Source organism: Nerophis lumbriciformis, linkage group LG09 (genome assembly GCF_033978685.3).
Source record: "Nerophis lumbriciformis linkage group LG09, RoL_Nlum_v2.1, whole genome shotgun sequence".
NCBI lineage: Eukaryota > Metazoa > Chordata > Actinopteri > Syngnathiformes > Syngnathidae > Nerophis > Nerophis lumbriciformis.
The window spans coordinates 52,863,357-52,890,529 of record NC_084556.2 but is presented as its reverse complement, the minus strand read 5'-3'; the positions used below and the strand labels follow the sequence as shown (position 1 = coordinate 52,890,529).

The window sequence follows — 27,173 nt, the reverse complement described above, 5'->3', positions numbered from 1 at the left end:
TAATGGTATCACTGAGCTGTTCCAGTCCGGTTTTAAAGCCCTCCACAGCACAGAGTCAGCGCTTCTAAAAGTTTTTAACGATATCCTCCTGTCCACTGATTCTGGTAAATATGTTGTCCTGGTGCTTTTAGATCTGTCTGCTGCGTTCGACACCGTCGACCACGCCACCTTAATCACTCGTCTTGAGAACTGTGTGGGCATTAAGGGCGCCGCCCTTAACTGGTTCCGGTCGTACCTAACCGACAGGAGTTTTTGTGTAAAAGTAGACAGTTTTATGTCGTCCACAGCTCCTTTACCACATGGGGTCCCCCAGGGCTCAATCCTTGCCCCAATTTTATTTGCGCTTTACCTTCTCCCCCTTGGTTCTATTTTTAGGAAGTACAGTATTGCATTTCATTTTTATGCCGATGATTGCCAGATTTATTTTCCCATGGCACAAAATAACACGGTTCAACATCTTATTGACTGCCTGCACGACATCAAAGTCTGGCTTTCAGCTAACTTCCTGAGCCTAAATGAAGACAAAACAGAAGTTATGTTGTTCGGTCCAAGTCGCTCTCCCTCCCCCAACGTTGACCTCGGCACTCTGACCCCGTATCTCAGCGACTCTGTCACAAACCTGGGGGTAAAGTTTGACTCAGATTTTAAATTCGAAAAACAAATCAGCAGCGTCGTTCAAAAAAGCTTTTATCAATTACGCCAAATAGCGAAAGTGAAACCGCTTCTATCAAGACATGATCTTGAGAAATTAATCCACGCTTTTATCTCGACTCGTCTTGATTACTGTAATGCCCTGTATGTTGGCATTAGCCAGGCCTCCCTCGCCCGCCTGCAGCTCGTGCAGAACTCTGCTGCTCGTCTGCTAACACAGACCCGCAGACGTGAGCACATCACCCCTATTTTAGCGTCCCTTCACTGGCTCCCTGTGCGTTACCGAATACATTTTAAACTCCTTTTATTTGTTTTTAAATGTCTAAACAACCTCGCGCCAACCTATCTCTCCGACCTCCTTCAGCCTTACTGCCCCACCCGATCCTTAAGATCAGCCGATCAGCTGCTGTTGACGGTCCCTGACACAAGGCTGAAGCTTAGAGGTGACAGAGCTTTCGCCGTTGCTGCTCCCAAGCTCTGGAACGACCTACCCCTGAGTGTTAGACAAGCCTCCTCTCTTCCTGTTTTTAAATCTCTCTTAAAAACATATTTTTATTCCATGGCTTTTAACACTGAGTGATATCCATCCTGCAATGGCGCCCCATAATACACCTGCTGTGATCCTGTTTTTATGTTTTTATGTTTTTATTAATTCTATTTTAATTATTTATTTTTTATCATGTTCTGTTTGTGTTGTGTTGTGTTTGCTCGATACTCGTTTTATCTTTTAACCTGCTCATTGTACAGCACTTTGGCTACCCCTGTGGTAAATTTTAAATGTGCTTTATAAATAAAGTTGATTTGATTTGATACAACAGCATATACAATATATCAGTGACGTGCAGTCACTAGGAAAGAAAACAATTTAAAAAGAAAAAAATATATATTAAATTGTTAAATGTATCCAGTGATTATACTATAAAGTTATTTTCCATTTAACTTCACCAGTTTTAGATTATTTTTATTCAAAATCGCTTAATTTTCACATTTGCCGTTCAAATACTGAGAAGAGACGGTGCGGTGAACAGCAGCCAGTCGAGGCACGTCACTCAGTGCCTCAACATGGACGGACTCGGCTAACTGCTGGTCTGCTGTGCAGTGAGACCGTATTGCTATATGAACTATGTTATACATAGCTAAAAAGCAAACTGGCCGGCATGCATAAAACGGCAATGAAAATCCTAGGGAGGAAAGAATATGAGCCTATACAGAGCATCTATGAGCAGGCAGTTAGGAAAAAAGCTAAGAAAATTATTTCCAACTCACAACACCCACTCTTTCCTGAATATGGAACCCTGCCATCAGGGAGAAGACTCCGGGTCCCACTATGCAAATCTAACCGCCTTAAATTATCATTTGTCCCAGCCTCCATTAAGCTGACCAACAATGTGCAATAGAATTTTAATACATAGGTTAGCACTTTTTTAGCACATAGCACTTTAGCACATAGCACTTTAGAACTAAGCACTTTAGCACACAGCACTTTATCCATGAGCTCTAGTGCAATGCACATTGGTACTTTATCTTTATCTCCATACTGTAGATTTTATGCCTACATCAAAGTGCCACCTACAGTATGTCTATCAAGCTCCATGTTCTGATGTTTAAATGTTAGTTGTATGGTTGTGGTTGTGTCTGTGCTTGTGTTTTTGTTCTGTTGTTTTTGGGTATGTTAAGAAAGCAATGATGCACTGTGCCCAAGACAAATTTCCCCGCGGGGACAATAAAGTTGAACCTTGAACCTTGAACCTTGTACATTTCCATAGTTTAGTTAGCTGAGGTATATAATGTACAGTGTATTTTGTCAACAACTGTATGTGTGTAACGTATTTCTTGTGCTGAGCGATCATAAAATGGCTGCAAAAGACGCACTGGCTGAGGCTCGCCTCCTGCACCCCCGCCGTAGAATTTGCACCCCCTGACGGGAGTGTTATATCAACTAAAGCCCACACTTAAACTTTCCACGTGCAACATTTAATCTATTTAAAAAAGTTATTTCATAAGAAGCCAAAAAGTGCAAAAACAATAATGTTCGTGTTGGAGGAGTTGTGAATGACTGCAGGGCCACAACATTAGGTACACCTGCAGACTGCAGGTGTACCTAATTCACAACTCCTCCGACACGAACATTATTGTTTTTGCACTTTTTGGCTTCTTATTAAATAACCTTTGTAACCTATTTTTATGGGCTTTCCTCTTTGTGATGTTAAGTTCCTGTTATGCGCTGTTATACAGTATATGCCTTGAGCTCTTATTTTGAAGGCGCTAAGAGCGGAATTTTGACACGTTGGAGTGGAGCGGAAGTTTTTGAAAGAAGGTAAATAAAGTGGTCCTCGTGTAAACTGGAGCCTTCGTGTTTGTTATTTTGTAGTTTCATACAGTACCTAATTCACAACTCCTCCAACACGAACATTATTGTTTTTGCACTTTTTGGCTTCTTATTAAATAACCTTTGTAACCTATTTTTATGGGCTTTCCTCTTTGTGATGTTAAGTTCCTGTTATGCGCTGTTATACAGTATATGCCTTGAGCTCTTATTTTGAAGGCGCTAAGAGCGGAATTTTGACACGTTGGAGTGGAGGGGAAGTTTTTGAAAGAAGGTAAATAAAGTGGTCCTAGTGTAAACTGGAGCCTTCGTGTTTGTTATTTTGTAGTTTCATACAGTACCTAATTCACAACTCCTCCAACACGAACATTATTGTTTTTGCACTTTTTGGCTTCTTATTAAATAACCTTTGTAACCTATTTTTATGGGCTTTCCTCTTTGTGATGTTTGTAATGGTTGGACTAAGGGGAGGTGACGGCGACAGACACTAGATGGCAGTATGTACAATGATTTATTATATATATTAACCATATATATATATATATATATATATATATATATATATATATAATAATCAAACAATACAAATATAAACTAAGGAAAAATGGAGTGTGAACTAGATCCAAAAGTGTATGTGACGTGTGGCTATGTGTGTGATTAGTTGTAGTGTGTGTTACCAAGTGTTGTGTTGGGCGAGAGGAGGAACAAGGCAGGAAGACAGTCCATAGGGCAGGCAGATGATCCAGGGCAGGAGAGAAGAGGCAAGATCCGTTTCCAAGCGGGAGGTCGAGAATCCAAAAGGGCAGTCCGGGAGGTAGGGGAAACAACAGGGGATCACGGAAGAACACAGGAAGCGAAGGGTAAGAGAAGACTATACTCCGGCGAGCGACCGAAGGTTGTCCAGGCTTAAGAAGACCGCTTGATCATCACAGGCAGATGTGCCGATTGCCGGCAAATGATTGCAGCTGGCGGCTTCTGCTGGGCGGAGACGCGCGCGGCGCGTCCCTGGCTGAGCGCAGCCGTGGGCGTGTCCCGAGGTGCACTCACTGGAGTGCACAGATGGATGAACGGCGTTGGCAGGAGTCTGAGCCGTAACAATGTTAAGTTCATGTTATGCGCTGTTATACAGTATATGCCTTGAGCTCTTATTTTGAAGGCGCTAAGAGCGGAATTTTGACACGTTGGAGTGGAGCGGAAGTTTTTGAAAGAAGGTAAATAAAGTGGTCCTCGTGTAAACTGGAGCCTTCGTGTTTGTTATTTTGTAGTTTCATACAGTACCTAATTCACAACTCCTCCAACACGAACATTATTGTTTTTACACTTTTTGGCTTCTTATTAAATAACCTTTGTAACCTATTTTTATGGGCTTTCCTCTTTGTGATGTTAAGTTCCTGTTATGCGCTGTTATACAGTATATGCCTTTAGCTCTTATTTTGAAGGCGCTAAGAGCGGAATTTTGACACGTTGGAGTGGAGCGGAAGTTTTTGAAAGAAGGTAAATAAAGTGGTCCTCGTGTAAACTGGAGCCTTCGTGTTTGTTATTTTGTAGTTTCATACAGTACCTAATTCACAACTCCTCCAACACGAACATTATTGTTTTTGCACTTTTTGGCTTCTTATTAAATAACTTTTGTAACCTATTTTTATGGGCTTTCCTCTTTGTGATGTTAAGTTCCTGTTATGCGCTGTTATACAGTATATGCCTTGAGCTCTTATTTTGAAGGCGCTAAGAGCGGAAGTGATGTCACGTTGCGGAGGTTTTTGAAAGAAGGTAAATAAAGTGGTCCTCGTGTAAACTGGAGCCTCCGTGTTTGTTATTTTGTAGTTTCATACAGTATAGGCGACATTTATAAACCCTCGGTTACACTTTTTTAAATAGATTCAATCTTGCACGTGGAAAGTTTAAGTGAGGGCTTTAGTTGCGGCGCATGGACTTCATTTATAAGTAAAGGTAAGACCATAATAACGTTTTTTTATTAAATGTGTTTTTTTGTGTGCTACAGTTTGTATGTGTAAAGTTAAAGTTAAGTTAAAGTACCAATGATTGTCACACACACACTAGGTGTGGTGAAATTTGTCCTCTGCATTTGACCCATCCCCTTGATCACCCCCTGGGAGGTGAGGGGAGCAGTGGGCAGCAGCGGCGCCGCGCCCGGTAATCATTTTTGGTGCTTTAACCCCCAATTCCAAGCCTTGATGCTGAGTGCCAAGCAGGGAAGAATGCTGGTATGAGCTTTTAAACATAACCCGTTAACTGCTGCCAATCAAATGGTGAATAAGATACTCTTTAGGGTTCATATGTTTGTAAATCTGACTGTGATGAAGTCAGTGCCTCACTAGCCATCAACCTCACCGCACGTCACTGATATATATACACATTTGATACCAGTATATCATATTTAAAATGATAATAATTAGTGAAGTAGATAGTAATAAGCACTCCTTTGCCCTGCATGAGAAAAGTTATTTTTTTCCCCCCAAACGTTCATTTAAGTATAAAAAAAATACTCTCATTGACAATAATTCTCCCCAAATATGTTTTAATCTCTGACAGGGTATTTATTTGAGTTCATGTGGACCACGCCCCCCTCCACGATAATGTTCAGAAAACTACTTAAAGCCCTGTTCAGATGTTTACAGACATATAATATTCATGTTTAAATTACTTTTACTGCAAATTAATATCACCTCCAAGTATCAGTTATCGTCCTCATTGACTACTAATAACCCGTATCGACCACCAAAAAAAACATACGGGTCGATCTCTACTTTTAATACTGCGAAACCCCACCAACCTGCTGGCAAATGCTAGCGTAGCGTGCTAGCACGTTAGCGTTCTCAAAGATGGCCAGCTCTGACGGCGTGGTGTCGCTGATCTTCAGCACGCAGCGCCACTTGGCAAAGTCGGCGCCATCCTTCTTGTACTGGGCGCAGCGCTCGGACAGCCCGTCCAAACCTGCGTGACAGCACGCGGGCGTTAAAAGCGTCCAGAAGTCACAACTATCGTACAGCATATGATTGGTAATGCTTCCCAGTACCTTGAGTGGTGGTCTCTCCATTGGTTCCGGCGAGGGGCACCACACCTTTGTCCACCTGCAAAGATGTTTTTTTATAGACTGGATTGGGCACAAGTGAACACTATTGTGGCAAAATAATAGAATAGAATAGAATAGAAAGTACTTTATCGACGCCTGGGGGAAATTCAGCACCGCAGTTCGCTCACAATAGACAATAAACACTTACGTATTTTTACATGTGAATATTATAAATACAGTCTATTATACAGCATTATTCACATGTGAATAATATAAATACAGTATATTATACAGCATTATTCACATGTGAATAATATAAATACAGTCTATTATACAGCATTATTCACATGTGAATAATATAAATACAGTCTATTACACAGCATTATTCACATGTGAATAGTATAAATACGGTCTATTATACAGCATTATTCACATGTGAATAGTATAAATACGGTCTATTATACAGCATTATTCACATGTGAATAACATAAATACGGTCTATTATCAGTCTATTATACAGCATTATTCACATGTAAATAGTATAAATACGGTCTATTATACAGCATTATTCACATGTGAATAACATAAATATAGTCTATTATACAGCATTATTCACATGTGAATAATAAAAATACGGTCTATTATACAGCAGTATTCACATGTCAATAACATAAATACAGTCTATTATACGGCATTATTCACATGTGAATAATATAAATACAGTAAATTATACAGCATTATTCACATGTGAATAACATAAATACAGTATATTATACAGCATTATTCACATGTGAATAATATAAATACGGTCTATTATACAGCATTATTCACATGTAAATAATATAAATACAGTCTATTATACAGCATTATTCACATGTGAATAACACAAATACGGTCTATTATACAGCATTATTCACATGTGAATAATATAAATACAGTTTATTATACAGCATTATTCACATGTGAATAACACAAATACAGTCTATTATACAGCATTATTCACATGTGAATAATATAAATACAGTTTATTATACAGCATTATTCACATGTGAATAACATAAATATAGTCTATTATACAGCATTATTCACATGTGAATAATAAAAATACGGTCTATTATACAGCATTATTCACATGTCAATAACATAAATACAGTCTATTATACGGCATTATTCACATGTGAATAATATAAATACAGTTCATTATACAGCATTATTCACATGTGAATAACATAAATACAGTCTATTATACAGCATTATTCACATGTGAATAATATAAATACAGTCTATTATACAGCATTATTCACATGTAAATAATATAAATACAGTCTATTATACAGCATTATTCACATGTGAATAATATAAATACAGTCTATTATACAGCATTATTCACATGTGAATAATATAAATACGGTCTATTATACAGCATTATTCACATGTAAATAATATAAATACGGTCTATTATACAGCATTATTCATTATTCACATAATATTTAGTATTCATGTGATTGATGTTGTATTGCTTCTCTTCACTGCATTGGCCTGTTCTGTGTCTAAAAGATAGGACTCTTGCTAAATTCCTGCGGTATTGTGCGGATTCCTGAGATGGCTCGGCTTGGTTCTTCTTGCATCGTCTGGCACACATACCAAGAAGACGAGACAAGGACTGTCAAAGATCCCAAACTTGTATTGGTATTTGTCTTTTGGTCATAAGGTAACTCTCCAAATGGGTTTCTTTTGTGATTGATGCTGTATTATTGCCATGTCCAATGTTTAACTAAAACATTCCTGTTCACGACCAGATTAGAGTTGTTCCTTCTCTTTGCCACAACTCATCCTCTCTCTTCTCACAAGATCTGGAAGTTTCTTTTTTGTCGCTCGCTTTTTCTTCCCTGATGAATATTTTAGTATACATGTGATTTATGTTGTATTGCTTCTCTTCACTGCATTGGCCTGTTCTGTGTCTAAAAGATATCACTTTTTTTTTTTTAAAACACCCTCCTGAATTCCTGCGATATTGTGCGGATTCCTCAGATGGCTCGGCTTGGTTCTTCTTGCATCGTCCGGCGCACATACACTGCACAGTAATCTATTTATTTACATCTGCACCTTATTGCTTTTTTATCCTGCACTACCATGAGCTAATGCGACAAAATTTCGTTCTTATCTGTACTGTAAAGTTCAAATTTGAATGACAATAAAAAGGAGGTCTAAGTCTAAGATACCAAGAAGACGAAACAAGGACTGTTAAATTTGTATTAGATTTTATCTTTTGGTCAGAGGGTAACTCTCCAAATGGGTTTCTTTTGTGATTGATGCTGTATTACTGCCATTTCCAATGTTTAACTAAAACATTACTGTTCACGACCAGATCAGAGTTTTTCCACCTCTCAGTTTCTCTGTCTCACGCTCTTTTTCTTCCCTTTAATCAGCATGAACTTGCTTCTCTGTAATCTGATGTTATTTAATATCTCAAATAAATACTTAAAATGCCTTCGCTTTCGCCGGACATTTCTTTATTGAATAAGTCAACTCTCAAAACGACACCCTCAACGCTCTTGAGGCCCGTCTGTCTTCAGCACCTGGCCTTGTGTTGGCGTCAACACTGGGGGAGGCTTTGTGTGTGTCACTAAACACGCCGAGTTGTGTGTTTTCCTTCCCTGGGCTGGCTTTAACGAAAAAATAAACACTCCTCGTGACTCTGTGGAAGACTCCCTCTGCCTGACTCCTCAGAGCATGCCATTATGGACCTTCCTTTGTCCACTGGAAAAGGGGTCTTATCTTATCTTAAGCCTTGGATTAAAGTTTATATTAGCATTCACCGTCCAAACAGACTCAAAATTGTTTTAACAGAATGTGTCAATTTTTTTCCGAATTAATCACGATTCTTATTTGTACAATTCTTAATCAATTAAACATGTATTTAAAAAGAAAAAAAATATACATATACATTTACTCTCCCTTCCAAAGTCTGTCCTGTCCAGCCACTTAATTAAATGTTTGGGTAGAATTTTGTTCAACAAAACTAGGTTTCTTTTAAAGGGGAACATTATCACCAGACCTATGTAAGCGTCAATATATACCTTGATGTTGCAGAAAAAAAGACCATATATTTTTTTAACCGATTTCCGAACTCTAAATGGGTGAATTTTGGCGAATTTTCTCAAACACATTACAAACACTGAGTCAAGTTATTTTCTGTTTTTTCGACTGTTTTCCGTACCTTGGAGACATCATGCCTTCGTCGGTGTGTTGTCGGAGGGTGTAACAACACGAACAGGGACGGATTCAAGTTGCACCAGTGGCCCAAAGATGCCAAAGTGGCAAGAAATTGGACGTTTGTTCCGCACACTTTACCGACGAAAGCTATGCCATACCTGCCAACTTTTGAAATCAGAAAAACCTAGTAGCCAGGGTCCAGGGGCCGCAGGCCCCGGTAGGTCCAGGACAAAGTCCTGGTGGGGGGTTCAGGTTCGCCCCCCGACGCAAAATGATTATTAGCATTCAGACAGGTTAAAATGTTGCTAAAACCATCACTTTTCTATCAGTCACAGTGACTTTTCAAAACAAAAATATTACAGCAAAAATCATATGGGTTGATTGACATGTTTATTCTGTAAGCTAACTTCAATAGTTTGAAATTATTTTGACAGTTAATGCCAGTTATCCTGTCAACCTTTCACAAGACTTCAATTTGTTCATTGAAAGTATAAACACTTTTTACAGTAAACAAATGGTAAAACAGTACTAAACAATTCCTTTAAAAAATAAATTGGTGTCATTATTAACTTTCTGTCCAAGCTTGTATAATCTACTGCCTTGTTCAATTGTAAAAAATATTCTGTGCCTAAAATTCACATTTCTATCACAATTATCATACTGTAAACATGGTAAGCTAACTTCATTAAAATTAATAGTCCTGTCAATAGCATGGAATTACAATTCAAATGTAGTTTTTTTGTAAGCCTTTCAAAAGAATTGAAAATATGAAAAATGAATGAAAATTAATTGAAGCCATCAGACACTTGAAAAGTGGCACATCACATCTCTAATGTAATCATTTGAACTTTTCAACAGAAATAGCACTGCAAAAATATTAAGTTATGCTGTCAACATTTAACAAGATTTCTTCAACTTGGACTTGAAAGCATAAATAGTATAAACACTTTTAACAGTATAACAGTACTAAACAATTCCAATAGATAACATTGGTGTCATTACCTTTTTGTGGCTAAAATCCGAAAAACGTTGAAAGTTTTCCACTTGTATCGCTAGCAACGGCATTAGACTTGTGTGTTTTTGTCCCAACGTGGTCTTTTACATCGCTAATTCCTCCGTGTCCGATCGAAAAATCTTGTCTGCACAAGGTGCAATTGGCGTAGTTTTCACCCTTTTTGGAACGGATAATTATTCCCGGATAGGCTTTTGAATATTCTTCACGGAATGACTGCAGTTTTCTTTTCGGTTTAAGACTCGTTTGCGATTTTTCTCCGGCTGATTCCATGATCTTTCGCTCGTTTGGAAACAATGGCAACTGGTGCCTCGTGCTTGGCAGCGGTGCTATAAATAGCCTCCCGCATGGCATTCGGAATGGCTCGATAGGAAGTTACGGGAAGCAGTGTCGATTGTCATTGTTGTTACGCGATTTCGTGAATAAAACTTTTTTTTTAATTAATGAAAAAACGTATTTTTTATCACTGCAACCGTAACCCGGAATAGGTTGATGAAAACCGTACTAATTACGGGAAAACCGGAGTAGTTGGCAGGTATGCTATGCTACGACAGAGATGGCAAGAATGTGTGGATATCCTGCGACACTCAAAGCAGATGCATTTCCAACCATAAAGTCAAAGAAATCTGCCGCCAGACCCCCATTGAATCTGCCGGAGTGTGTGAGCAATTCAGGGACAAAGGACCTCGGTAGCACGGCAAGCAATGGCGGCAGTTTGTTCCCGCAGACGAGCGAGCTAAACCCCCTGGATGTCTTGGCTCACACCGTCCCTTATGCCACCGAAGTTGATCAAGAGAAGAATATCGACCCTAGCTTCCCTGGCCTGCTGACATCAACTCCAAAACTGGACAGATCAGCTTTCAGGAAAAGAGAGCGGATGAGGGTATGTCTACAGAATATATTAATTGATGAAAATTGGGCTGTCTGCACTCTCAAAGTGCATGTTGTTGCCAAATGTATTTCATATGCTGTAAACCTAGTTCATAGTTGTTAGTTTCCTTTAATGCCAAACAAACACATACCAATCGTTGGTTAGAAGGCGATCGCCGAATTCGTCCTCGCTTTCTCCCGTGTCGCTGGCTGTCGTGCCGTTTTCGTCGGTTTCGCTTGCATACGGTTCAAACCGATATGGCATACTTGCCAACCTTGAGACCTCCGATTTCGGGAGGTGGGGGGTGGGGGGTAGGGGCGTGGTGGGGGGCGTGGTTAAGATATATATATAAGAAATACTTGACTTTCAGTGAATTCTAGCTATATATATATATATATATATATATATATACACACACATATATATATATATATATATATATATAAATAAAATACATACTTGAATTTCAGTGTTCATTTACAAACTACAACTCACAAACACTTTAGAGTTAGGCTCCACCATCAGAATGTGTACTTAAACATATAAAGATCACATGGATATTATTCAGTGAGTTGATTCACCAAAACTAACCTGTTATACACGAGGGAAAAGCACACAGGACGTTTCAATTGTTCACAGACTGGTCGCGCTCATCAGAATGACAAGACACTTCCGGTCTGCAGGCGATAGCATTCAATTGGGAAGAAACGCCCTACTGCCCCCTACTGACCAATGTGAATACTGATAAATGTGTAATGACAGCTCCAAAAAACTAATTCAAACCACAAAATAAAATAAATAAATCAACACAAAAATGTGACACATTATGGGTGGGTCACATATGCATGTACAGTAGATGGCAGTATTGTCCTGTTTAAAAGTGTCACAACATTGCTGTTTACGGTAGACACTGTTGTTGTGTGTTGTCAACACATCACTCAGGTCCGCCTGAATTTCGGGAGTTTTTCGGGAGAAAATTTGTCCCGGGAGAATTTCGGGAGTCTCCCGGAAAATTCGGGAGGGTTGGCAAGTATGCGATATGGCTCAATAGCTTCAGTTTCTTCTTCAATTTGGTTTTCGCTACCTGCCTCCACACTACAACCATCTGTTTCAATACATGCGTAATCTGTTGAATCGCTTAAGCCGCTGAAATCCGAGTCTGAATCCGAGCTAATGTCGCTATAGCTTGCTGTTCTATGCGCCATGTTTGTTTGTGTCGGCATCACTGTGTGACGTCACAGGAAAATGGATGGGTGTATATAACGATGGTTAAAATCAGGCACTTTGAAGCTTTTTTTAGGGATATTGCATGATGGGTAAAAATTTGAAAAAAACTTCGAAAAATAAAATAAGCCACTGGGAACTGATTTTTTATGGTTTTAACCCTTCTGAAATTGTGATAATGTTCCCCTTTAAGTAATATATAAATTGATCGGAGCTGTTTTATCTATTTTATGGAACTTTTTGCTAGTTTTCACCTTCAAAATCATCAGTAGAATATATAGATTTTTGTTAAAAAAAAACTACAAAATGTAATTTCAGTAGAAATTTTGTGCAGATGCTGAAGAGCCAATGCCGAACTGAAATGCTAACAGTTAGCAGATAGCGTCTATTAACACAGTAGGCTCAACTCAAAAAGCTTGCATGCTAACAATAGCATGTTTACAGTTAGCATTAGTGAAATACAAAAATATATGACACTGAGGTGTACACCTGCTAAATTAGCTAATGTGAGTATGCTAAAACACTAGCTGGAACATGCGTCAAGTATCAAAATATAGACTGACAATTTCCCCGGACATGTCCTCTTTTGCGGGGGTGTCCAGGCTGTCAGGGTGGAGTTTCTTAAATGCCTCAAATGTCCGGCATTTTGAGTTAGGGTTGCGTGTATTTTCAATGTACGTTCAGGGTTAAGAAGGGGTTAAAAACAAAACAAATTGTGCGCGCAGCAGCATTGGTGAGGGAGGGGCAGAGACAGAGAGAGAGAGAGAGTTATGATAAACGCGCATGCGTCGCCAGGCTCTGCTTTTTATCCATTGATTTATCACATTTCATTTTTTATTATCTATAGCAGGGGTGTCAAAAGTGTGCCCCGGAGGCCATTTGCGGCCCACAGCTAATGTTTTAAAGGCCAAAGCGAAAATGAATGCATGCTGGCCAGATATCGTCGAGTAACAAAAAATATCAGCAAAACAGAGCTAAAAAAAAAAGCTAGCATGCTAACAGTATTATGCTAAAAAAATAGCGTGGCTACAGTTAGCATTAGTGAAATACCAAAATACATGACACCGAGCGAAATTAACTAAAAAAAAACTGTGGCATGGCTCAAATACCAAAATCTATTATACTTTGCGACGTATACTTGAAAAATATGTTAAAAATGCTAAATACAGTATATTATACAGCATTATTCACATGTGAATAATATAAATACAGTCTATTATACAGCATTATTCACATGTGAATAATATAAATACAGTCTATTATACAGCATTATTCACATGTGAATAATATAAATACAATCTATTATACAGCATTATTCACATGTAAATAATATAAATATGGTCTATTATACAGCATTATTCACATGTGAATAATATAAATATGGTCTATTATACAGCATTATTCACATGTGAATAATGCTGTACAATAGACCGTATTAATATTTTCCACATGTGAATACCGTAAATACAGTCTATTATACAGCATTATTCACATGTGAATAATATAAATATGGTCTATTATACAGCATTATTCACATGTGAATAATGCTGTATAATAGACCGTATTAATATTTTCCACATGTGAATAATATAAATACAGTCCATTATACAGCATTATTCATGTGTGAATAACATAAATACAGTCTATTATACAGCATTATTCACATGTAAATAATATAAATATGGTCTATTATACAGCATTATTCACATGTGAATAATATAAATATGGTCTATTATACAGCATTATTCACATGTGAATAATGCTGTACAATACACCGTATTAATATTTTCCACATGTGAATACCGTAAATACAGTCTATTATACAGCATTATTCACATGTGAATAATGCTGTATAATAGACCGTATTAATATTTTCCACATGTGAATAATATAAATACAGTCCATTATACAGCAGTATTCATGTGTGAATAACATAAATACAGTCTATTATACAGCATTATTCACATGTGAATAATGCTGTATAATAGACCGTATTTATATTTTCCACATGTGAATAATATAAATACAGTCTATTATACAGCATTGTTCACATGTGAATAATATAAATACAGTCTATTATACAGCATTATTCACATGTGAATACCATAAATACAGTCTATTATACAGCATTATTCACATGTGAATAATATAAATACAGTCTATTATACAGTATTATTCACATGTGAATAATGCTGCATAATAGACCGCATTTATTTTTTCCACATGTGAATAATATAAATACAGTCTATTATACAGCATTATTCACATGTGAATAATATACATACAGTCTATTATACAGCATTATTCACATGTGAATGCCATAAATACAGTCTAATATACAGCATTAATCACATGTGAATAACAGTCTATTATACAGCATTATTCACATGTGAATACCATAAATGCAGTCTTTTATACAGCATTATTCACATGTGAATAATATAAATACAGTCTATTATACAGCATTATTCATTATTCACATAATATTTCAGTATTCATGTGATTGATGTTGTATTGCTTCTCTTCACTGCATTGGCCTGTTCTGTGTCTAAAAGATAGGACTCTTGCTAAATTCCTGCGGTATCGTGCGGATTCCTGAGATGACTAGGCTTGGTTCTTCTTGCACCGTCCGACACACACACATACCAAGAAGACGAGACAAGGACCGTCAAAGATCCCAAATTTGCATTGTATTTATCTTCTGGTCATAGGGTAACTCTCCAAATGGGTTCATTTTGTGATTGATGCTGTATTACTGACATTTCCAATGTTTAACTAAAACATTCCTGTTCAAGACCAGATTAGAGTTGTTCCTCCTCTTTGTGACGTATACTTGAAAAATATGTTAAAAATGCTAACCTATAAAAGGTGCTCAAAAAATAGCCTACTAACTGACATATAGCATTCATCAAGTAACAAAATATTAGATGCTAAAGTGTATACCTGCAAAATTGAAAAAAAAAGCCATCATGCTAATATTAAAATTCTGTGAAAAAAGGTTGCACTTTGTACCTTGATGCCGACCACGATGCCGCGGTCCTTGATGAGCTTGGAGAAGGTGGTGCCGTCGTCGGTGGTCTGGTAGAGCGTCTCGTGGAAGAAGATGACGCCGCCGATGCAGCTGTCGATGCGGCGGTCGGCTGTGAAGAGGAGCTGGCGATAGCGGCGTCTGTTCTCCTCCGTGTTCTCCACGCCGATGGGGGTGAAGCGCTTCGCCATGCTCCCTGGGGACGTCACACACGTGTGAGTGGAGCGTTAACCGCTCAATATCCGCGTGTGTGCGACTGTAGCGTACCGGTGGACTCATCGGCGGCGAGGATCCCCTTCCCCGGGGCGGTGATCCTTTGGGCGATGCCCTGCAGCTCCTTCTTCTGCTCAGGGGTCAGCGCGGGAAACTGATGAGTCATGGCGGCTGCAAACACGGTCATAATAAAGTATCGAGCTACCTGATGGATGCGTCGATTGTAGCCAACATGGCCGCAACCGTTCTTGAAAAATATTAGGGGTGCACAAAAAAATCAATTGGTCAGGGAGTTTTTTTCCCGGTTTATTTGGGTAAGCACTCCATTTACGTCGAATCAGCTGAGCTTCAAATTCCACATTTTGCAGCTTCGAGTCACTTTCACCTCACTCTCTCGGCTTCTGTTTGCTCCAAACTTCTCACTCTTCCTTTCTTTTCTTTAGTTTATTTCGAACATGAACACACTTACCGTATTTTCCGCACTATTAGCCGCACCTAAAAACCACAAATTTACTCAAAAGCTGACAGTGCACCTTATAACCCGGTGCGCTTTATATATGGATTAATATTAAGATTCATTTTCATAAAGTTTCGGTCTCGCAACTACGGTAAACAGCCGCCATCTTTTTTCCCCGTAGAAGAGGAAGTGCTTCTTCTTCTACGGCAAGCAACCGCCAAGGTAAGCACCCGCCCCCATAGAACAGGAAGCGCTTCTTCTTCTACTGTAAGCAACCACCCGCCCGCGTAGAAGAAGAAGAAGGGCGCGGATATTACGTTTCATTTCCTTTGTGTGTTTACATCTGTAAAGACCACAAAATGGCTCCTACTAAGCGACAGGTTTCCGGTTCATGAAAAGACGCAATCTCTCCATCCGCACACGGACTACTATTTCACAGCAACTGCCTAAAGACTTTCAAGAAAAGCTGGCTACTTTCCGTGCATATTGTAAAAACAAGATAGCTGAAAAAAAGATCCGGCCAGAGAACATTATCAACATGGACGAGGTTCCACTGACTTTTGATATTCCTGTGAACCGCACTGTGGATACAACGGGAGCACGTACGGTGAATATTCGCACCACAGGGAATGAGAAGTCATCCTTCACTGTGGTTCTAGCTTGCCATGCTAATGGCCAGAAACTTCCACCCATGGTGATATTCAAAAGGAAGACCTTGCCAAAAGAGACCTTTCCAGCCGGCGTCATCATAAAAGCTAACTCGAAGGGATGGATGGATGAAGAAAAGATGAGCGAGTGGTTAAGGGAAGTTTACGCGAAGAGGCCGGGTGGCTTTTTTCACGCAGCTCCGTCCATGTTGATATACGACTCCATGCGCGCCCACATCACGCTGGTTTTTAATATATTATTAAAGTTTGACTGACCTATCTGACTGTTTTTTTGACATTCCCTTTAGCGCAGTTAGATGCGGCTTATAACACGGGGCGGCTTATAGGTGGACAAAGTTTTGAAATATGCCGTTCATTGAAGGCGCGGCTTATAACCCAGGGCGGCTTATGGTGCGGAAAATACGGTACATCATAATACATCACACAATTTCATATCATTTCATTTAACATCATGCCCGAAAAGGAGTAGGAAGAAGCAAAGCTTATTTAATCCTACCCCTTACCCACTTCAAAGCGTTTACAAATATATAGAATCATTTACTGACCTTTTTATATAATAAAATAACATCTATGAATTAGTATACAACCGTTTTGTAATATGTAATTAATTAATTAATTCAGTCATTATTAACATACTGAGATGAAGAATATCTTATTTTCAATAAGGTTGAAAGTATTTCTCATAATTCTTCTTCTTTGTACTCTGTAAGCACTATTATTTTGAACAACCTCTTAAACTGGATCATATCAGTACAATTTTTAACTTCTTTACTTAATCCATTCCATCATTTAATTCCACATACTGATATGCTAAAAGTTTTAAGTGTTGTACGTGCATATAAATGTTTTCAATTATTTTTTCCTCTAAGGTTATATTTCTCCTCTTTAGTTGAGAAGAATTGTTGTACATTCTTTGGTAGCAGGTTATAGTTCATCATTTTAGCTGTTTGCAATTTTACCAAATCACCGAACTTTAATATTTTTGACTTAATAAATAAAGGGTTTGTGTGTTCTCTATATCCAACATGATGTATTATTCTAACTGATCTTTTTTGGAACACGGTTAGCGAATGTAGCGCACATTTGTAGTTATTTCCCCCATATTTCTGCACAATAACTCAGATATGGTAACACTAGCTCGCTTCGAGAAGCAGCAGTTCATCCTCAGTATATTCAGCTTCAAAAAGATACGGTTGTGAATCCTCATTTGTCCAAAAATAGTCGTTTTTGTTGTCTGTTAACAAGTCTTTACCATGAATTGATTAACGTGGACCCCGACTTAAACAAGTTGAAAAACTTATTGGGGTGTTACCATTTAGTGATCAATTGTACGGAATATGTACTGTACTGTGCAATCTACTAATAAAAGTTTCAATCAATCAGTCTGCCATGATTAGAGAAAACATGCGTTTCTTTTAGGAAGTCGGAAGTGTGGTGCTATGGAAACGGAAATAAATGCGCAGAGGAAATCAGTCTTTTCAATGATTAAAAAGCCCAAAAGTCTTCTTTGTTAGTTAGTATCGTATTTTCCGCACCATAAGCCGCCCTGGGTTATAAGCCGCGCCTTCAATGAACGGCATATTTCAAAACTTTGTCCACCAATAAGCCGCCCCATGTTGTAAGCCGCATCTAACTGCGCTAAAGGAATGTCAAAAAAACAGTCAGATAGGTCAGTCAAACTTTAATAATATATTAAAAACCAGCGTTCTAACAACTCTGTTCACTCCCAAAATGTACGCAAATGTGCAATCACAAACATACGTATATCAACATGGACAGAGCTGCGTGAAAAAAGCCACCCGGCCTCTTCGCGTAAACTTAAACTTACCTTAACCACTCGCTCATCTTTTCTTCATCCATCCCTTCGAGTTAGCTTTTATGATGACGCCGGCTGGAAAGGTCTCTTTTGGCAAGGTCTTCCTTTTGAATATCACCATGGGTGGAAGTTTCTGGCCATTAGCATGGCAAGCTAGAACCACAGTGAAGGATGACTTCTCATTCCCTGTGGTGCGAATATTCACCGTACGTGCTCCCGTTGTATCCACAGTGCGGTTCACAGGAATATCAGTTGCTGTGAAATAGTAATCCGTGTGCGGATGGAGAGATTGCGTCTTTTCATGAACCGGATCCCGCTCGCTTAGTAGGAGCCATTTTGTGGTCTTTACAGATGTAAACACACAAAGGAAATGAAACGGTAATATCCGCGCGCTTTTTCTTCTTCTACGCGGGCGGGTGGTTGCTTACAGTAGAAGAAGAAGCGCTTCCTGTTCTATGGGGGCGGGTGCTTACCTTGGCGGTTGCTTGCGTAGAAGAAGAAGCGCTTCCTGTTCTACCGGGAAAAAAGATGGCGGCTGTTTACCGAAGTTGCGAGACCGAAACTTTATGAAAATGAATCTTAATATTTATCCATATATAAAGCGCACCGGGTTATAAGGCGCACTGTCAGCTTTTGAGAAAATTTGTGGTTTTTAGGTGCGCCTTATAGTGCGGAAAATACGGTACATGCCTAAAATATCTTAATGGCGAAATTAGAGCCACTAAATTTGTTTCTGCTTCATAATCTGATTAGTAAATCCGTTAAGATGATCGATGACGAGTCAAAACAGTCGTTAGTTGGCAACCAAGCAAGCTTGGTGCTTTTTAGCAGACAACTTTGACAAGTGTGAGATCACGACGTGCTAACGAGCACGCTCGCCATCTCATCACCGCCAAGCCCCTCCCCTCCCAGCTGCTTTCTCCAGCGGGCTGTAAATAAGCCGTTACGTAACCTCTCTCCAACGGCAGACAGAGGTGGAGCCGTTATGTAACGGGATGCCGTTGGCTTCGCCGCTCTCTCCTCAGCAACGCTCGACGCTGACTCCTATTTTTTTTTTTTTTTTTTGGCCAGTCGCTCCTTCTCTGCGTCTTAAAGCAAGAAAATAAAAATGTCCCTTTTTCATCCCCTGGCCTCACTCCCACGGATGCCCAGCTCGCCAGGGAACACGCCGTGACTTCTCACGCGACGCCAAGCCCCGCCCACCACTGGCTTGTTTCAACATGCAAGGGAAGCTGCAGAGTACACAATGCAACACATAGAGGGCGCTAACTGTCGAACGTTCCGCAAGAATTGGCGTCTTTTAACTCCTAACATGCAAGTGTGAACTAAATTTGTATTAGTTTTTTTTGCGGTCATTGTTTTTATATTTGTTTAATATATACAGTATTATAAATTATTTTAAAATAATATATTTTAGATTATTTTTAAATAATATATTTTATTAGACTTAGACTTCCTTTTTATTGTCATTCAAATTTGAACTTTACAGCACAGATAAGAACGGGATTTCGTTACATAAGCTCATGGTAGTGCAGGATTAAAAAAAAGCAATAAGGTGCATATGTAAATAAATAAATATATATAAATAATATATAAATATATATATAAAATAAATAAATACAGTATATATAAATAAATAAATAATTACTGTACAGATAAATATATTGCACTTTTTCACATGCGTCCACGTTTATGGATGTATGTTATATTTAAGGCTGAAACGACGCGTCGACGTAGTCGACGTCATCGGTTACGTAAATACGTCGACGCCGTTTTTGTGCGTCGGCGCGTCGCATATTTACGTCACACTACTGTCATGGCGGAGCGCAAAGCAGACGATGCGAGCGAGGGGAAAAAAACACGCCAAAAGTCGTCAAAAGTGTCGGAGTATTTCAATAAACGGCCTAATAATGTTGTTGTATGCACACTGTGTCGAGCGGAAATGGCCTATCATAGCAGCACAACGGCTATGAACGAACATTTGAAAAGAAAACCCCCGACAGCGTTCTTGCCATCACCATCAACAAGTCAATCGTCCGCGTGCGTATACGTTGTCATTATTACACAAAAACATGAATGTGTCATTTGTATCTGCGTTGTAAATTCATAAACTAAAGCACCGTTTGCTCTGAGAGGCGCGTTTGGCGTGCCTGTTCAGTGTTTACAAAGACGCGCTCCTCTTTAACGCTGTGGAGAGGCGGCGGCGGCGAGCGAGCGGCGAGGCGGGGCGCGCCGGGAGCGACGCCGCAAGAGACAGGGGACGACGAGCGAGCGAGGAAGAGGAGCTGAAAAGCGAGGAAAGAAAGAGAAAAGAGTTGGAAGAGAAAAGACTTTGTGTAAAATTAAAAGATTGTAAACCTGGCAAAGCCGTCTGGCGTTCAGTCTGTCGGTCCTGAAAGAACCCCACGGCACAAGACGTGTCACAAACGCTAACGTTAATTAGTTGTGCAAATACCTTTTACAACATTAACAGTTACATATACTATGTACAAACCAACAATTAACTTTCACTTTAATCATACTATCATTGTTGTGTTATTAAGCAAAATAAGCAATACTTTTACTTTTGTTGAAATGTTTACACTGTACACTTTTTTGTATTGGATGTTTAGCTTTATTTTTGCACATTTGAGCAAATAAGCAATACTTTTACTTTTGTTGAAATGTTTACACTTGTTACAGAATATTTCCGTTTTGCACTTTTTTGTATTGGATGTTTATCTTTATTTTTGCACATTTTAAAGCAAAATAAGCAATACTTTTACTTTTTAAATGCTTATACTATTCCAGAATATTAAGATTTGCACTGGATGTTTACTTTTATATTTGCACATTAAAAAGCAAATAAGCTACTTTTAATTTTGTTAAATGTTAAAAGTTTTAAATGTTTACATTGTTACAGAATATTTTGTCATGTTGTTGTCAATGTTGACTGAGTGGCCATACTTTTTTTTTTGTAAATAAAAGCCATGCCTTTTGAAAAAACTGGCCTACATTTATTTTTTCCTCTTCATTTTAAATAAAAAAAATAATCGGTAAAAGGAAAAATAATCTATAGATTAATCGGAAAAAATAATCTATAGATTAACCGATTAATCGAAAAAATAATCTATAGATTAATCGATAGAAAAATAATCGTTAGCTGCAGCCCTAGTTATATTGTCTTTTTTATTATAATAATGATAAATGGGTTGTACTTGTATAGCGCTTTTCTACCTTCAAGGTACTCAAAGCGCTTTGACACTACTTCCACATTTACCCATTCACACACACATTCACACATATTCCTGCGAGTTAATCCATTTTGGGGGGAGTTGAGGGGATAATTTAATTATGATGCGTTCAAGAGTCTTACGGCTTGAGGGAAGAAGCTGTTACAGAACCTGGAGGTTCTGATTATATTATTTTATATATGGGAGGTCCTCTATTCCGCTCAAAAAACCACAATAAATAACCATCCAAAACCCGGCAAAAATATTCCATTTACATGTCGTGACTTGAATATTAACAAGTATTAGTGATATTGTTATTATGAGTGCTAACGCAGACGGACTATTTATAACGGCTTTGCGTGCCAATGTTGACAGGATCGACGTCAAACTTTATTCATAAACCATGCCTCTCACCTGGATAGTAGAAGGATGAAGAGGTATTCCGACAAGTTGGTACACTTTGACAGCCAATTCATACCCGGGAATGGTGATAACGACACGAAAAGACATTTGGTTCCACCCCCCCTTTTCTTGTCGAGGATTATGAGTCCTTATTCAACTCAACAAGACTATATCGACTCCGGTCACTAACATTAGCATTATCATTTTGATTTGAGCATTGAAAGTCACTTACTAGTTTAGCAGGAACAGAACCAAGGCAGTATCGGTCTGAAATTCCTCCTCATCTTTGAGCTCACGCCAGCGAGTGAAAGCCGGGACAATGTTGATCCTTCCGTTTTTCTTTTATGTATCTCCACAGACAAAACTTTTCGTTTCTTTGGTTGTTTAGCAGCTTCGGCCATGACAGCAGTAATTGCACGTAGGCGTTCTTCTTCTTCTTTTAGTTTTCTAGCGGCACATAGACGTTTGCATCGATTTCCGTCTTTTTAACAAATTGGGGAAAGAGGGGGTGACATAAGCGATACAGACCCCCTCAGGCCATGACAGAGGTGTCATTCAACTAGTTGTAAGTCCATGTATCATCCCAAAAGTTACAGTCGTGCTCATAAGTTTACATACACTGGGAGAATTTATGATTTCTTGGTCATTCTTCAGAGAATATGAATGATAACACAAAAACCTTTCTTCCACTCATGCTTAATGGTTGTGTGAAGCTCTTTAAAAGATATCCAGGGAATTGAGAATGCCAATCAGCAGTGTTCAAACGCTGATTAAAAAGTGGAAAATGTGGGATTCAGGTAGACCAGCAAAGATTTCAGCCACAACTGCCAGGAAAATTGTTCGAGATGCAAAGAAAAATCCACAAATAACTTCATCTGAAATACAGGACTCTCTGAAAAATTGCGGTGTGGCTGTTTCAAGATGCACAACAAGGAGGCACTTGAAGAAAAATGGGCTGCATGGTCGAGTGGCCAAAAAGTTCAATTTTGGTCTCATCACTCCAAATGACTTTGTTCCAGAAGTTTTGAGGCTTGTCTCTGTGCTGTTTGGCGTAATGTAAGCGGGATACTTTGTGACATTTGCGCAGAAATGGCTTTCTTCTGGCGACTTGACCATGCAGCCCATTATTCTTCAAGTGCCTCCTTATTGTGCATCTTGAAACAGCCACACCACAATTTTTCAGAGAGTCCTGTATTTCAGCTGAAGTTATTTGTGGATTTTTCTAATTTCTGAATAAAGAGCTTCACACAACCATTAGGCATGAGTGGAAGAAAGGTTTTTGTGTTATCATTCATATTCTCTGAAGAATGGCCAAGAAATCATAAATTCTCCCAGGGTATGTAAATTTATGAGCACAACTGTATGAGCATATTTCATCAAGCTTGAAAAGTTACTTAGTTACTTTAATGTAATTGAACATTTTTATTACCGCCACTCCTTGAAAAAAAGGTTGTTTTTTTATTTACTTGAAAACAAATTTAAACAATATAATATATTGTAGCCCTTAGAAGAAATCACAAAGTCTGACGCAATTTTTAACTTTAATTACTAATTTTACTAATTTACCAACGGCACAATTCCAACATGTTTTACCTCGGACACACAACAACACTTCCTCATTCTCCGCCAATCACCTTTCAGGCATGGATGGTGTGTTTGCAAAAGTGGGAAAAACTGACATCAAATCAAAACCACGAACATTAAACATTAGCAGGTCGTTACAGTATGACTTGATATATGCTGTATAGCCTATTATTTGCGCACTATTGACAAGTGATGTACCGAAAACTTGACAACCAAAAGAAGACTTTGATCACCGAAAACCGCGCCACCGAAACCGCATGTAAACAAAACGCACGCCATTGTCTGGAACGTTGTCAGCATGTCTGTGATGAGCACGTAAATTTTTAAATATTGCAGATATACCCGCGGACAGCCATCTACAAAATGTGCAAATATTAAGAGGACAGTGGCGGCTTTGAAAAAGAGAAAATCGAACTTGAGCAACAGCTCCAAGCAAGTGTGACGTCATCCTCGCACTAAACACGAGTAAATCCTATAGTAACACCAGAAGGAGATGCTAGATTTGTTGCTTTTTGTTGATTTCAATTAAAAAAAAGTCATTAAAAGTCTGGAAAAACTTGTACAATAAGCAACAACAATTGAAAAAAAGGCAAAACGATAAAAAATATACAGTATATATGTTAATACCAATTCATAGTAACACATTTGTTTTAAATGTATGTATACATTTTTGAGCCTTTTTTAAAGAAAATCATTGTCACGGCGGCGGGGTCGCAGCTTACTATGGGGTTCGTTCCCCCGGGATGCAAACGGACCACTCCGGACAGGACGTGCAGGTAGGAACATGATTTATTCTCAAAAACTCAAACAAGTACCAAAACAGAAAACAAGCCGGAGGAAAAATGTGCCGATCGCACTCGAAGCTAAGGCTAACACTTAGCATAGGCAAGAAGACAAGGAATAATCACGTAACTGTAGCAAAAGCAAACAATGAAGCACGGCCGACTGACCGGCAAAGGCAGGCTTAAATAATGCCTCTGATTAGTGCTCGGGGAACAGGTGAGCGTCCCGAACACCAATCAGAGGCCGGTGAAAATAATAAGCAACCATGGTAACTAAAAGCAAACAAGGGTGCACAAAAACAGGAACTAAGGGAGTCCAAAACTAACAGAATATAACAAAAACATGATCCGGGCCACGGGATCATGACAATCATAATATAGCAAATTATAAAAATCACTCAATTACATCACGGTGACCACGCCCCCACCGCCACAGGTTGTCTTGATAGTTTAGGGCAGTGTTTTTCAACCACTGTGCCGTGAGATACAGTCTGGTGTGCCGTGGGAGATGATCTAATTTCACCTATTTGGGTTAAAAACATTTTTTTTGCAAACCAGTAATTATAGTCTGCAAATGATGTGTTGTTGTTGAGTGTCGGTGCTGTCTAGAGCTCGGCAGAGTAACCGTGTAGTACTCTTCCATATCAGTAGGTGGCAGCCGGTAGCTAATTGCTTAGTAAATGTCGGAAACAGCGGGGGGCAATGTGCTGGTAAAAAGGTGTCTAATGCTTAAACCAAAAATAAACAAAAGGTGAGTGCCCCTAAGAAAAGTCATTGAAGCTTACGGAAGGCTATGCAGAACGAAACTAAAACTGAACTGGCTACAAAGTCAACAAAAACAGAATGCTGGACGACAGCAAAGACTTACTGTGGAGCAGAGGCGGCGTCCACAATGTTACAAAGAAGGATAAAAACAACTGAAATGTTCTTGATTGCTAAAATAAAGTAGATGCGGGAAATATCGCTCAAAAGGAAGACATGAAACTGCTACAGGAAAATACCAAAAAAAAGAGAAAAAGCCACCAAAATAGGAGCGCAAGACAAGAACTAAAACACTACACACAAGAAAACAGCAAAAAAGTCTAAATAAGTCAGGGCGTGATGTGACAGGTGGTGACAGTACACCTACCGTATTTTCCGCACTATAAGGCGCACCTAAAAACCACAAATTTTCTCAAAAGCTGACAGTACGCCTTATAACCCGGTGCGCTTTATATATGGATAAATATTAAGATTCATTTTCATAAAGTTTCGGTCTCGCAACTACGGTAAACAGCCGCCATCTTTTTTCCCCGTAGAAGAGGAAGCGCTTCTTCTTCTACGCAAGCAACCGCCAAGGTAAGCACCCGACCCCATAGAATAGGAAGCGCTTCTTCTTCTACTGTAAGCAACCACCCGCCCGCGTAGAAGAAGAAAAAGCGCGCGGATATTACCGTACGTTTCATTTCCTTTGTGTGTTTACATCTGTAAAGACCACAAAATGGCTCCTACTAAGCGACAGGGATCCGGTTCATGAAAAGACGCAATCTCTCCATCCGCACACGGACTACTATTTCACAGCAACTGCCTAAAGACTTTCAAGAAAAGCTGGCTACTTTCCGTGCATATTGTAAAAACAAGATAGCTGAAAAAAAGATCCGGCCAGAGAACATTATCAACATGGACGGACGAGGTTCCACTGACTTTTGATATTCCTGTGAACCGCACTGTGGATACAACGGGAGCACGTACGGTGAATATTCGCACCACAGGGAATGAGAAGTCATCCTTCACTGTGGTTCTAGCTTGCCATGCTAATGGCCAGAAACTTCCACCCATGGTGATATTCAAAAGGAAGACCTTGCCAAAAGAGACCTTTCCAGCCGGCGTCATCATAAAAGCTAACTCGAAGGGATGGATGGATGAAGAAAAGATGAGCGAGTGGTTAAGGTAAGTTTAAGTTTACGTGAAGAGGCCGGGTGGCTTTTTTCACGCAGCTCCGTCCATGTTGATATACGACTCCATGCGCGCCCACATCACGCTGGTTTTTAATATATTATTAAAGTTTGACTGACCTATCTGACTGTTTTTTGACATTCCTTTAGCGCAGTTAGATGCGGCTTATAACACGGGGCGGCTTATAGGTGGACAAAGTTTTGAAATATGCCGTTCATTGAAGGCGCGGCTTATAACCCAGGGCGCCTTATGGTGCGGAAAATACGGTACTTTGAGACAAGAGCTATAGTGATGCATGCTTGGTTATGCTTTAAAGTCATATCCAACAATTGCGACGGCGACTTTTTACTGTCAACTGAGTTTATGTTATCGTTTTTTCAACGCAAAAAATGTGCGTTGCCTCAAAAAAGGTTGAAAAACACTGGTTTAGGGTAAACCCTGTTAGCGCTGCTTTAATAATCTCATTGGGAATGGGCACGGCTACATTTCCTTAACGGGTGAACTCAAACACACATTTTTAGAGATGCTGCAGCCGAGCCACACCATTGGTCAACAAACTGTCCACCGTTAATCCACATGCGAGCTCTATGAGGTGAACTCCAGCATAAAATGGAATCGCATAGTCCGGTAAACTTCCGTGCAGCCGACTGGCGCTCAGGTTTCACACAATGAGGCACATTCTGTGACAACAATGGCGCCTACCAACCATACAAAGCACTCCAACTGGATCTGCCAATGAAGT

At 39.2% G+C, this 27,173-nt stretch overlaps 1 protein-coding gene across 1 annotated transcript in view; it reads right to left on the bottom strand.

Moving 5' to 3' along the window:
• The window catches only part of aldocb (aldolase C, fructose-bisphosphate, b), a 53,695-nt gene that overhangs the window by 17,340 nt on the left and 9,182 nt on the right, over positions 1 to 27,173 (bottom strand). Inside the window, exons 2-5 of the mRNA XM_061962886.2 lie at positions 15,630 to 15,746; positions 15,347 to 15,558; positions 6,015 to 6,069; positions 5,772 to 5,932 (exon numbers count right to left, since the gene is read on the bottom strand). Coding sequence (XP_061818870.1) covers positions 5,772 to 5,932; positions 6,015 to 6,069; positions 15,347 to 15,558; positions 15,630 to 15,741 — 540 coding nt within the window. The 5' untranslated portion in view covers positions 15,742 to 15,746. The remainder of the gene's footprint in view (positions 1 to 5,771; positions 5,933 to 6,014; positions 6,070 to 15,346; positions 15,559 to 15,629; positions 15,747 to 27,173) is intronic.